General features: G+C 39.1%; 1 protein-coding gene across 1 annotated transcript in view; it reads right to left on the bottom strand.

The window, feature by feature from the left end:
* The window catches only part of LOC124787735 (phosphatidylinositide phosphatase SAC2), a 391,111-nt gene that overhangs the window by 139,390 nt on the left and 237,190 nt on the right, over positions 1-14,531 (bottom strand). Inside the window, exon 10 of the mRNA XM_047254587.1 lies at positions 3,160-3,218. Coding sequence (XP_047110543.1) covers positions 3,160-3,218 — 59 coding nt within the window. The remainder of the gene's footprint in view (positions 1-3,159; positions 3,219-14,531) is intronic.

Below are 14,531 nucleotides of genomic sequence, written 5' to 3'. Positions count from 1 at the left end.
AAAGAGACAAGAAAGGCATCAAGATCAAACACAGTGGATTACGAGTGAAATACTAGAACAGCGAAGGAAGCTTCAGGATGTGAGACGGATGGGCGAAGCTGAAAACTATAAAATGTTAAAAAAGAAGTATAGAAAAACAATAAGAGAAGCGAAAGCAAGAGCAATTGACACCACTATAGCGAACTCAAAAAACAAGGCAAAGGCAGCTTGGAAGGCAATCAATGCTGAAAGAAAGGAAAAAGATGGGTCAAACAAAGAAGAAGGTATTAGGTCAATTAAAGTAGACAACACAGTGGTCACAGATGGTATGGAAATAGCAAACATACTGAATAATAACTATATCAGTGTAGTAGAAAACCTAAAATTGGAAAGAAATAGTCAAAAACAGAAGGGTATTAAGGTACCAAGAAGATCATGCAGTACTATGTTCTTAAGACCAGTCACGGAAGATGAATTGCGGAAAACTATACAGAAACTGAAGTCCAAGAAATCAGCTGGTGATGATGAAATATCAAATCATGTAATAAAGCTGGTATGTGAGGAGATAATAACACCACTGCTGAACATAGCAAACTGTTCTTTCAGAGATGCAATTTTTCCAGAAAAACTGAAGATAACGAAGGTAGTGCCAGTGTACAAGAAAGGGTGTAAGGATGATCCCAACAACTACAGACCAGTTTCACTGATATCAGGTTTCTCAAAAATCATAGAAATGCTTATGTATACCAGATTAGTTAACTATTTGGACAAACATAACATTCTCATGACCTCACAACATGGTTTCAGAAAGGGTAAATCTACAGAATCAGCAATTGTCAGTCTAACAGAATACATTTTACAGTCCTTAGATGAGAAAAAGGTTGTCTCTGCAATGTTTCTGGATCTTTCAAAGGCATTTGACACCATTGACCATGAAATGCTGATACAAAAATTAAGCAACTATGGCATTCGGGGGCAACCAGGTGAATGGATAAAATCATACTTGTGCAACCGCAAGCAGTATGTATCATTAGGAAACTCATACCAATCAGAAACCCAATCCATCAAATATGGAGTGCCGCAGGGTTCGGTAATGGGGCCATTGTTATTTAATGTATTTGTTAATGATATAGGTGTTGAGGAGGAAGAAAAGAAAATATTGTATGCTGATGACATGACAATACTAAATAGTGACCAAAATATGGAACAGCTTGAGAGAAGAGCATACATATCTGCAAATGTCACAGCTCAATGGCTGTTGGAAAATGAACTGGTTATAAATCTAAAAAAGACTATGTATGCAGTGTTTAAAAACAAGGAAAAGGCTGTAGACATGGATTTAGAGGTTGACGGAACAAGGCTGGAAGAAGTAGAATCTGCTAGATTCTTAGGTATTCTTGTGGATAATGAACTGAAATGGAAAAAACATATTAATAATGTCTGTAAGAAACTGAGCTCTGTCATATTCTTAATGATGCAGCTATCACAGTATTCAGACAAGAACCTTCTGTGTACAGTGTATCATGGACTTTTCGAACCATACATACAGTATGGAGTGACGGTGTGGGGAAACTCAAACAAACAAGAGACAAAACGAGTGTTCACATTACAAAAAAAAGCAATTAGGACCATTTTAAGAAGAAAGACCTCTGAAACATGCAGAAACTGTTTCAAGAATTTAGGTATCTTAACTTTTTCATCATTATATATATACAAAACAATAATGTACATCACAAAAGGTAGTGAGGACTGGATTACAAATGCTAGTGTACACACCCACAATACAAGAAAGAAGAATGAAGTACGGAGCATACCCCACCGACTGGCAATGCTAGAAAAAGGACCCCAGTACTCTGGTATCAGACTACTAAGAAGTCTGCCCAAAACCTTGCAAGATAGTGTACTTCACAATGAATTTACAAAGAAACTTAAAGACTATCTCATTGAAAAAGAGTTTTACAGTGTTGCAGAATACTTATGCCATTAAATTTGTATATATTGTTACTCATTATCAGTGATGTAAAAATGTAAGCTAAAGGTGTAGAAAAATAATTGATAAAGAATTTTAATACTTTGACATGTCCTATATTACACGTACATTTACTGTACATGATGTAATCTTACAGGATCAAATAAAATTCAATTCAATTCAATTCAACCAGTAACAGCACTATGGAATGGCAGCTCACGTGAAAAAAAAAACACACACACACACACACACACACACACACACACACACACACAAAAGAGAGAGAGCACAGTGGCCACAAGTACACAGGGTACTGGCACACCTCAGCTGGTACTAGGCAGTGTTTCCAATTCACCTGCTTTCATCACTGGCAAGCAATAAAACAAATACCAATCAAGAACATCTATTTCCACCAATGAAACAAAATAATGAAAACACCAATAAAGAATATTTAACACCCCTCCTCCACTCCCTCAATAGTCTATCAGAGTTCGATAACAGCCTCTTGTGTCAGTATATCACATATAAGAACCAAACTTTTGTCATTCAGCAGAGAGAGAGAGAGAGAGAGAGAGAGGAAGAAGAAGAAGAAGAAGGACTCTGAGGAGGGCCATTTGCAACAGTGGCCGAAACATTGGGAGTTGTACACATTGACAATTTATACACTTCATTTTGAAATAGTTTTATAGTTTTAATCCAAATAAAAACAAAATTTGCTATCCAAATATAAAAACCAATTCTTGTTTGAATTACACTGAAAAATTCCAAAAAAACAGTGGTTAAATTAACTCCCTGTAACAGGGATCTGAGAATTACTGGGCTGCATCAGTCTGCTGGATGGACTCTGGAAGAATGTGGTTGTACTGAGCATAAAAGTTTGTAGCTGCTGAGATCACACATGGAAGGGTCTCTGCATTGTGCAATTATCTATTTCTAGATTATGAACTACCTCTGAATCATAACAGTCAACCAGTGTTATAGCTTATACTAAGTACACCAGCTCCTTATGTGTATGCTGGGCCACTGTTAATGATGAATTACTATAATAGTCATGCAACAGTTATAAAAGGGCTCAAATGACTTTACTAACCTTCCAGTTCAAATAACGAAACCAAAATTCTTTCACTTGCTTGTAGAGAGCGTCACTAACAGATAAGAAAACTTATTATTCAGCTTCAAAGCTTTATAAAATTATTACACTCTACACTTACCCAACATCATATCTATGGTAGCCTGCCTGTAGGCATCCTTGAAACGACTGAGGTAATACCTGGAAAACAGCAATAACATTATTTCAGTGGCAGCATTACATTTACAGATGTTAAGTACAAGTAATAAAAAAATGATCTGTTTTGCTTCATTCTGTGCCATGGGAATTACTATCTCTCTTTATTAAAACTGGCTACATCTGCTGTCTATAAGTTACTGCGCAGTAAGTGTATAACTAACCCAATCAACAAAGACCAAAAAAGTGCATTACCACTACATGGAATACAGAGATGAATTACTAATAATATTATTGCAAGAAACACGTATGGACTGACTACAGAAATCTCTGCACACTGTTCTACACTGTTCAAGGGAAAACTGAATCATAGTCAACCTGTACAGCAGTTGTAGCACTCTTCCAGGAAAGGCACCACCCCCCCCACCCCCCAACCCACCTCCCACTACAAGCACTGCAACATACATCGCCATCATTTCCTGCCTAGTTCTCATATGTGAGTAGCCAAAATAACTTGTCGAGGTCGTGTTTATATACTTACGTTATTTTCAGTTTACTGAGTACTTGTTTCCAGTTGTTACATCAGATTTTGTGCAAAATACATTCCTATGAATAATGGCTGAGAAATGTGATGTTGTCAGTGATGTATGCAGTGATGGCAGGAAAGGGACTACACTGATAAATGTGTCACCTTGTTGCTGTCTATTATTGACAGTGGAGTGTAAAGCTGTGTAGCTGTGCTGTTGTCACTTGAATGATCAGAAAATTACTGCACTTCCCCTACTATTAACTGTGCTGTTGGTAGACCACACAAATCACTTCTACTCAGGAATTGCTAGCACTTTTAGAGTGGACTGCTCTCAGTGAAGACACTTACCATATACCCACAGTATATCTTGCAAGGTGAGTGTGAAGATGTATTTTAGAACTGGACTGATTGTGTTCAGTCTAGAACAATAATCTGCTGTAATGAATTGCTTGACTTTCAAATACCTGCCGTTCCAGAACACCTAGGTAACCTATTTCTGTTCCAGAGGGAGCCAATTTGTGTCACTGGGCCTGTTCAGATGTTGGGAGTGACAAGGCTGGGATTATGCATTTGATACACCTCATGCTGTGAAGAGTATTTCAGCCACTGATAGTGGGGGAAATGAAACTGACACTGACAAATACCGGGTTGTTATAATTAAAATTTTTGCTACTTGCGCCAGTGAAGACAGAAAACTATTTATCATAAGGGCACTCAACTTTACAGGAATGATATTCAGACTGCACACTAAAGGATTAGCATTGTCAGTAACGTTAATGTTATGACTTGCTGCTAGATGCTGGTACTGGTATGATGACATAGGGGTGAAACATGGGCATCAGTGTGCATTACAGCTGCAGACAGTCAACATGGATGTTGTTCAGGTCAGCAGGGCTTTATTCGTAAGGCTATTTCATAAAAACAACAGCTCTTCGCAATTATCGATGCGTTAAAGGAGTACGGAAAGATGCTCTTTCCAAACTGAGGTTGAAGAACATGATTCAGAAGTTCGAATTAACTGACAATTTGGAAACTGTTACTGGGAGAGGCCAATAGCCAATTGCACCACAACACTCAAATATATAAATACTGCCAGAGCCTGAAGATTTTGTTGAGTGAGGAGGGGAATGCTAAGCTTTGAGAAAGCTCTGGTCACAACAGTCTCAGCTTGGATACAGACAACAGAGGGATAGAGAAACAATTAAAATCGCTCAAAAGAGGAAAGGCCATTGGACCTGATGGGATACCAGTTCCATTTTACACAGAGTACGCAGAAGGAACTTGGCCCGCCCCCCCCCCCCTTCTTGCAGCAGTGTACCGTAGGTCTCTAGAAGAGCGTAGCATTCCAAAGGATTGGAAAAGGGCACAGGTCATCCCCGTTTTCAAGAAGGGACGTCGAACAGATGTGCAGAACTATAGACCTATATCTCTAACGTCAATCAGTTGTAGAATTTTTGAACACGTATTACGTTCGAGTATAATGAGTTTTCTGGAGACTAGAAATCTACTCTGTAGGAATCCGCATGGGTTTTGAAAAAGACGGTCGTGTGAAACCCAGCTCGCGCTATTCGTACACGAGACTCAGAGAGCCATAGACACGGGTTCACAGGTAGATGCCGTGTTTCTTGACTTCCGCAAGGCGTTCGATACAGTTCCCCCACAGTCGTTTAATGAACAAAGTAAGAGCATATGGACTATCAGACCAATTGTGTGATTGGATTGAAGAGTTCCTAGATAACAGAATGCAGCATGTCATTCTCAATGGAGAGAAGTCTTCCGAAGTAAGAGTGATTTCAGGTGTGCCGCAGGGGAGTGTCGTAGGACCATTGCTATTCACAATATACACAAATGACCTTGTGGATGACATTGGAAGTTCACTGAGGCTTTTTGCGGATGATTCTGTGGTATACCGAGAGGTTATAACAATGGAAAATTGTACTGAAATGCAGGAGGATCTGCAGCGAATTGACACTTGGTGCAGGGAATGGCAATTGAATCTCAATGTAGACAAGTGTAACATGCTGCAAATACATAGAAAGGAAGATCCCTTATCATGTAGCTACAATATAGCAGGTCAGCAACTGGAAGCAGTTAATTCTATAAATTATCTGGGAGTACGCATAAGGAGTCATTTAAAATGGAACGATAATATAAAGTTGATCGTTGGTAAAGCAGATGCCAGACTGAGATTCATTGGAAGAATCCTAAGGAAATGCAATCTGAAAACAAAGGAAGTAGGTCACAGTACGCTTGCTTACCCACTGCTTGAATACTGCTCAGCAGTGTGGGATCCGGTACCAGATAGGGTTGATAAAAGAGATAGAGAAGATCCAACGGAGAGCAGTGTGCTTCATTACAGGATCATTTAGTAATCGCGAAAGCGTTACGGAGATGATAGATGAACTCCAGTGGAAGACTCTGCAGGAGAGACACTCAGTAGCTCGGTACGGACTTTTGTTGAAGTTTCGAGAACATACCTTCACCGAGGGGTCAAGCAGTATATTGCTCCCTCCTACGTATATCTCGCGAAGAGACCATGAGAATAAAATCAGAGAGATTAGAGCCCACACAGAGGCATGCCGACAATCCTCCTTTGCACGAACAATACGAGACTGGAATAGAAGGGAGAACCGATAGTGGTACTCAAGGTACCTTTCGCCACACACTGTCAGGTGGCTCGCGGAGTATGGATGTAGATGTAGATATGAATGTTTCTTACTCTCAGAGCCTGCAATCAGTATGACCATTTTGCATACTGATCATGTGTTAACAGAGGACTTAAAATCTCCAATCAGTAGTATCAATGTGTGTGTAATAAACCACAGTATTTACTCTTTAGAGCTGACAGTTTTGGGAAAGTGTATATCATAATCTTTTTCAGTAGTTGTGGAATCACGAGGCACCTTAATTACTGAATCTTCAGAATGAGATAGAACATATAACATTAATATTATTGTTTCTGCATTAGTTTGCTTATGGCTCCAAACATTCAAAGTAAAGCTATTCATTTTAAATGAAGTGTGTTAACACTATGTAGAATATAGAGATGAGTTACTACTAATGTATATGGGCAGATCCTACATAAATCTCTGCACACTGTCCTACACTGCTGGAGGATAAATTGATTCTTAGTCATCCTGTATAGCAGTTATTGTGTACTCCTGGGAAACAATCCTTGCTTTTCTGTTTACAGACAGACTGTACCTCCCCAGCATATACTGTCCAGTTCTTTTGTAGACCACACAAAATAATTCCAGTCAGCTCATATTTGTAAGTTGGAGTTATTTTCAGTTTATTGAGTACTTATTTGCAGTTGCTAAGAGGGCCATTATGGAAAACAGCTCAGCAGTTGGAACTGTCAGCTGTCTACCATGCTAAAGAACCTGTGACCCAGTGTAACATTATGCTAATGTGTACAGGGTGGTTATAACTAAACTTTCACTACTTGAGAGGGTCTCCATGAAAAATGAGGAATTGTTGGACAGTGAAACTCTGTGTAAATATTTGTGGAGACATGCAGAAGAAGTTACTGTTGCCATGGCTGAGAATGTTGCAAGCAATGTGCAATCTTCAAACTGCACATGAGCTGTGTCATGACAGCTGAACATTTTATGGTCCACTGTTCAAAAAATGCTGTAAACAACTGTGAAGTGGTATGCATATGAACTTCACAATAGTCAGCAAAATTTACCGCATGATACAGACATTCAAATAGACTTTGCTCCTAGATTTTTTGCAAGGGTTGAAACTGATGACGTGTGGCCTTGGAACATTTTATGCAGTCCTTACACTCACTGGGGCAGTGAACACACACAACTGTCACACTTGGGGATCATCTGCACCAACAAACATTCATGAAGTTCCACTCCAGTAGTTAATGCATCACGGAGTGGTGTGGCTTCATGGTACAGTTCCTGATTGGTCCAATTTTCGTTGAGGAACTCAGATCCTGAGGACCAAGGACATGCAGCATGAACAGCACACTTTACTGTGATCTGCTTAACCCTACTGTATGGGAGACAAGATGCTATGATGCACAATATAGCTCCCTCTCACAATGCGCATGAGGTCACTCACTTACTCTGTAACCAATTCGGAGAAAACTGCATCAATGGCTGGGTTGCCCCAAACTGCGTGGCCCACAAGATCACCAGATTTGAACCCATATGATTTCTGGCTGTGCAGTTATTTGAAGGACAGCATTTGCCAATGGAACACTAACAAATGTTAGAGGTTGACTATGAGGATGGATGGAAGGTAGCCAACATACCACCTGAGATGTTTCAAACAACAACAGAGCAATCTCTACTGTGCTCCAGGCTGTCATGGATGCAGTCATCACATTGAGTAATGTTTGTAACTTGAAACGTGAACATGGTATACAGTTAACAAATGTGCTTCTTTCAATGATTTATTCATTATTTTTCTTCTGCATGTCTTCACAAATATTTCCACAGAGTTTCACTGTCCAACAATTCCTCATTTTTCATGGAGGCCCTCTCAAGTAGTGAAAGTTTAGTTATAACCACCCTGTACACATTAGCACAATGTTACACTGGGTCACAGGTTCTTCATTATGGCAGACAGCTGACGGCTCCAACTGCAGAGCTGTTTTTCATAACGGCTCACTTAACAACTGCAAATAAGTACTCAATAAACAGAAAATAACTCCAACATACAAATATGAGCTGAGTGAAGTTATTTTGTGTGCTCTACAAGAAAACTGGACAGTATATGCTGGGGAGGTACAGTCTGTCTGTAAACAGAAAAGCAAGGATCGTTTTCCAGGAGAAAACAACAACTGCTATACAGGGTGGCTAAGAATCAATTTATCCTCCAGCAGTGTAGAACAGTGTACAGAGATTTATGAAGTATCTGCCCATATACATTAGTAGTAACTCATCTCTATATTCCACATAGTGTTGTTGTTGTGGTCTTCAGTCCTGAGACTCCTTTCCCAGTACCTACTGCAACCTACATCCTTCTGAATCTGCTTAGTGTATTCATCTCTTGATCTCCCTCTACAGTTTTTACCCACCATGTTGCCCTCCAATACTAAATTGGTGATCCCTTGATGTCTCAGGACATGTCCTACCAACCGATCCCTTCTTCTAGTCAAGTTGTGCCACAAGCTCCTCTTCTCTCCAATTCTATTCAATACCTCCTCATTAGTTATGTGATCTACCCATCTAATCTTCAGCAGTCTTCTGTAGCACCACATTTCGAAATCTTCTATTCTTTTCTTGTCTAAACTATTTATCATCCACATTTAACATGCATACATGGCTACACTCCATACACATACTTTTAGAAAAGACTTATTGACACTTAAATCTTTACTCGATATTAACATTTTATGTCCTCTCTACTTCGACCATCATCAGCTATTTTGCTCCCCAAATAGCAAAACTCCTTTACTACTTTAAGTGTCTCATTTCCTAATCTAATTCCCTCAGCATCACCTGACTTAATTCGACTACATTCCATTATCCTCGTTTTGCTTTTGTTGATGTTCAGCTTATACCCTCCTTTCAAGACACTGTCCATTCCGTTCAAATGCTCTTCCAAATCCTTTGCTGTCTCTGACAGAATTACAATGTCATCGGCGAACCTCAAAGTTATTATTTCGTCACCATGGGTTTTAATACCTACTCTGAACTTTTCTTTTGTTTCCTTTATTGTTTGCTCAATATACAGATTGAATAACATCGGGGATAGGCTACAACCCTGTCTCACTCCCTTCCCAACCACTGCTTCCCTTTCATACCCCTCGACTCTTGTAACTGCCATCTGGTTTCTGTACAAATTGTAAATAGCCTTTCGCTCCCTGTATTTTACCACTGCCACCTTCAGAATTTGAAAAAGAGTATTCCAGTCAACATTTTCAAAACCTTTCTCTAAGTCTACAAATGCTAGAAATGTAGATTTGCCTTTCCTTAATCTTTTTTCTAAGATAAGCTGTAGGGTCAGTATTGCCTCACGTGTTCCAACATTTCTACGGAATCCAAACTGATCTTCCCCGAGGTTGGCTTCTATCAGTTTTTCCATTCATCTGTAAAGAATTCGCGTTAGTATTTTGCAGCTGTGACTTATTAAACTGATAGTTTGGTAATTTTCACATCTGTCAACACCTGCTTTCTTTGGGATTTGAATTATTATATTCTTCTTGAAGTCTGAAGGAATTTTGCCTGTCTCTCACATTTTGCTCACCAGATGGTATCTTTTTGTCAGGACTAGCTCTCCCAAGGCTGTCAGTAGTTCTAATGGAATGTTGTCTACTCCGGGGGCCTTGTTTTGACTTAGGTCTTTCAGTGCTCTATCAAACTCTTCATGCAGTATCATATTTCCCATTTCATCTTCATCTACATTCTGTTCCATTTCCATAACTTTGTCCTCAAGTACATCGCCCTTGTATAGACTATCTGTATACTCCTTCCACCTTTCTGCTTTCCCTTCTTTGCTTAGAACTGGGTTTCCATCAAAGCTCTTGATATTCATGCAAGTGGTTCTCCTTTCTCCAAAGGTCTCTCTAATTTTCCTGTAGGCAGTATATATCTTACCCCTAGTGAGATAAGCCTCTACATCCTTACATTTGTCCTCTAGCCATCCACATAGTGTTAACACACTTTATTTAAAATAAATAGCTTTACTTTGAATGTTTGGAGCCATAAGCAAACTAGTGCAGAAAAAAATAATTTTAATCTTCTATGTTCTCTCTCAATCTGAAGATTCAGTACTAATTAAGGTGCCTCCTGATTCCACAACTACTGAAAAAGATTATGATATACACTTTCCCAAAACTGTCAGCTCTAAAGAGTTAATACTGTGGTTCATTACGCACACATTGATACTACTGATTGGAGATTTTAAGACCTCTATTAACACATGATCAGTATGTGAAATGGTCATACTGCTTGCAGTTTCTGAGAGTAAGAAATATTCATATCCAAGGTGAGACTGTTGTGGCCAGAGCTTTCTCTAAGTTTGGCATTCCCCTCCTCCCTCGACAAACTCTTCAGGCTCTGGCAGTATTGATATATTTGAGTTAAAATGTTTGAAGTAATGATAAAGAGTTGTCATCTGCAGGAAACCAGGTAATAGATTTAAGAGACACAATATGCACCCAACATTTTACGTGCTAGCACTTTCTTACAGAGTGGCTAAATAAACAATAACATGGATCTTAGCAACTGAACTGCTTCCAATACTTTTTATTTGTGGACAATAAATAGAGGTACTCTAGGATCATCATGTCAGATAGGACATAGAAATCTGAAGTATGGTACAAAAATGAAGACCAAATAGTATTAAAATCAGGACATCAGAGTAGAGAGGAAATTCAGACATAGGTGTTGTGGTAAAGATAAATTTAAAAATATTATTACAGATATCACAGGAATCTCAGGCAAAACAGTGAGACTTGTTTTGAAAATAAAAGGTGTCCCTTGAGTTTATAATGAGCCGACACATCTACATGCTCTACTGATTAAGATGTAGAAGACCTCTACAAAGTGTTAAAGAATCTGATAAATGACACCAAATCCCAGAATAAGATGATAACAAGAGATTTTAATGTATCAGCATGAAAAAAGGGGAAAGAACAATTCTTCATTTGGGACTCTGGATATATTAGCAAAGACAGTGGTTATATGTTAGCAGAGTTTGCCAAGAAGGCCAAACACATGCTTCCAGAAGAAACAAATAAACAATAAGCAAATAGAAGTATTATGAAATAGGCAGTATCTTATTAAACAATATAGAAATTGTGCAGGATGTTATAATCCTTGACCAATCACAGAATCCTAATGTACTGAGTACAAACAGATACAATGCAAAAAGAAATACACTGATCAGCCAGGAAGTCAGAAATGTAGGCAATGTGAATTTATCGAAGAACAGGGAGGTGCATCAGATTAAATTAAGCAACAAATTGGAATATTAAACAAAGAAGATTATGAAGAAATACATGAAAGGAGTAATCATCTCAAAGCAACAAAAGCGACAGGTACAAAGAGAGAAAGAGAAAAGGAAATCTCATCTCATACAAAAGAAGTCAGCTATTAAAGAGAAGGCGAGCATCTCAAGCAAATATTAATAGGAATATCTGTCATGTCGTTTGTCACGCTCAAGTCCAAATCCAAAGCAAAATCATCAATGAAATACAACACTTAGGATGAAACCATGTTCATTACAAACAACAACATACACTCAGAACAGAATATTCCAGAATGCTGCTATTTATATAAACACTGAATATTCCAAAAGATACAAATGTAAGACTTTTGCGAACCTTTCAGAAATGATAAATACTTAATAACAAATGAATGATGGTATCTGGGTTTGAAATGGTGACCTGTAACATATCAGTCAGCAACATTAACAACTACACCATACTTCATACACCACAGCTTGTGACACTGCTCCCTTTCTGGGAATAACAGCAAACCACTGTTTCAGATGTTCTCAATGAAGCTGACTACAGCACGCTGGTCCTAGATCTTGTCAATGGTCTTATGTATGGTAGCACTGGTGGATCCTCTCATTTTGATCTCATTGCCACATTTTCTTCATTACGATGAACACTGGAGGTAGCCCCTCACTTAGAAGCTTCGAAATCGTCAAAAGGGTCTTCAGTTCCCTGGAAGTTCCTATAGTCAACCTGTTCCTCAGGACTTTAGTAGTGCTTCATATGTAGTGCATGGACAAAGTCTCTGTGCTTTTGTCTTCTTGGTGAAAGGTCATAATCATTAACTCCATATGTAACATTTAACAATGAGGAAGTATACGATTGCTCCACAACAGCACCTTAGTAACTTTTCTGATTGTCCCACTTTCCACAAAGGCATAAAAATTAATACCAAGTTTCCCAAGCTGTATCTCACTGGGCTGAGCCTGGCATTAGAGTGCTCTTGGGCTTTCTACTGGGTGTCCAGGGTCTGTATGTGAGCCAGCTGCCTTGCTTTTTTAGTACTGGCGATGATGTGTTTCATGTAGTCAGTCTGAGTACCTGCCAGTTGAAACAAGAACAGTGTGAAGAAAGTAGGGTTTTGCTTCACTTTTGTTGTATGCAAATATCTTGAGGTTCAGTATTGTATCCCAGTCTTACTGCCAACATCAACCTACACCAAGAATATATCTGCCAACATCTTATTAAAACATTATGTTAGACCATTATCCTGCTGTTATCCTGTGGGTGATGCCACCACATGCAATTATTTTGGATACTATCCTCGACTGGAAAACTTTTCCCACAATCAGAGATAATCACATGGTAAGCTCCATGCTTCAAAATGATGCCTTCTACAAGGAATTTTGCAATTTCTGGAACTTTTGTCATTGGCACAGCTTTGGTGACATCATATCAATTCTATTTTGTCAACTTCGAGAAAATCAAGAAGTCAATTCCAATTCAGTCGAGTGGTGGTGGTGCTGCTGCTGCAGGCACAGTTGGTACCAGATGCTCCAGAGCCAATTGTAGCTTGTACTTCCAGTGGTGGCATTCTTTATAGTTGCTCACATGGTATTTAATGGCTGAGTAGAGAGCTGACCAGTGATACCTGCATTTTATCTTGTCTATATAGTCTCCACAAATCCCAGTTGACCAGATGTTGGAGCTTCATGGAAATATTTCATGATAGCTGGCTAAAAATGAGCTGGAATGAAAAGCAACCATTTCTGCACCAACGGATAGTATTTCCTCTTATACTAGGTTCTGTTTATTAATTATAGTTCTCCTTTGGTCTGTCCCTGCACATTCACCAAGGGTTCTATAGTTTTCATCTGTGCTGGATCTTCCCTCTTTTCAGCAGCAACACCATTTAGTGTAGTGATGACTGAGACTTCATCTATATACTGTGTTCTACCACAGGAGTCCTTGAAAGTCATTCTGTATCGTCATGTTTTCATCCATGTTTGTGTACCACTGTGACGATTTACTCCTGATGCCTATGTGCCCATCTCACCAGTCAACTCCATAAATCCTTCTTGCTAGTCAGCCAGAATAAAACATGGTGGACTTTCACAATGATGAATGGTTTGCAAACAAGTATGGCCAGAACTTGTTGATGGTCCAGACAACTGCAAGGCACACATTCTCAGTTCTAGAGCAGTTCATCACAGACTTGGATATACTGTGGAGGTACAAGTTATCATCTTTCTACCACGAACTGCACTTTCCCTATAATTGCCATAATCAATGTGAAGTTCTGTCTCGACATTCTTGTCATACAATACTAGGACTGGAAAAGATGTTAGTGGCTCCTTAAGCCCAAGGAATGATCTTTTTTGCAACTCATTCCAAGAAAATTTGGTCTCCTTGCAGTAGTTCTTGCAAGGGCCACGTCTTGGCACAGGAGTCCTTTATGAATTGTCAGTAGTACAAGAACATCCTGAGAAAACTTCCCACACACAAATGTACCAAGGTGTCAAAAAATTGGTAACTACTCTTACTTTCTCTCGATCGAGACAGACTCCATGACCGTTCACCAGATCCTCCAAAGCTTTAATTTATAGGGCAGTGAAGAGGCACAAGTTTGCATTCATGCAAATACCTGTGGTCTGAACACATTTAAAAATGATTGTCAAGCAGACTGGACTTCTTCAAATGTCTTCAAAAAACAACAAATGTCATCCAGATAGCAGAGACACGTCATCCATTTAAGGTATTGAAGAAGGTGGCTGGGACACCAGTGTGTCCAAATGGCATAAATTTAAGCTCATAGAAGCCATCGGTAATTATGAAAGCAATTTTTTTGAGGTCAGCTTCATCAGCCTCAGTCTGCCAGTAGCCTGTCTCTGTGTCCATAGCTGAGAAATACTTCACTACTTTC

This window comes from Schistocerca piceifrons, chromosome 3 (assembly GCF_021461385.2).
Source record: "Schistocerca piceifrons isolate TAMUIC-IGC-003096 chromosome 3, iqSchPice1.1, whole genome shotgun sequence".
NCBI classification, from domain to species: domain Eukaryota; kingdom Metazoa; phylum Arthropoda; class Insecta; order Orthoptera; family Acrididae; genus Schistocerca; species Schistocerca piceifrons.
This window is presented reverse-complemented; position numbering and strand designations above follow the sequence as displayed.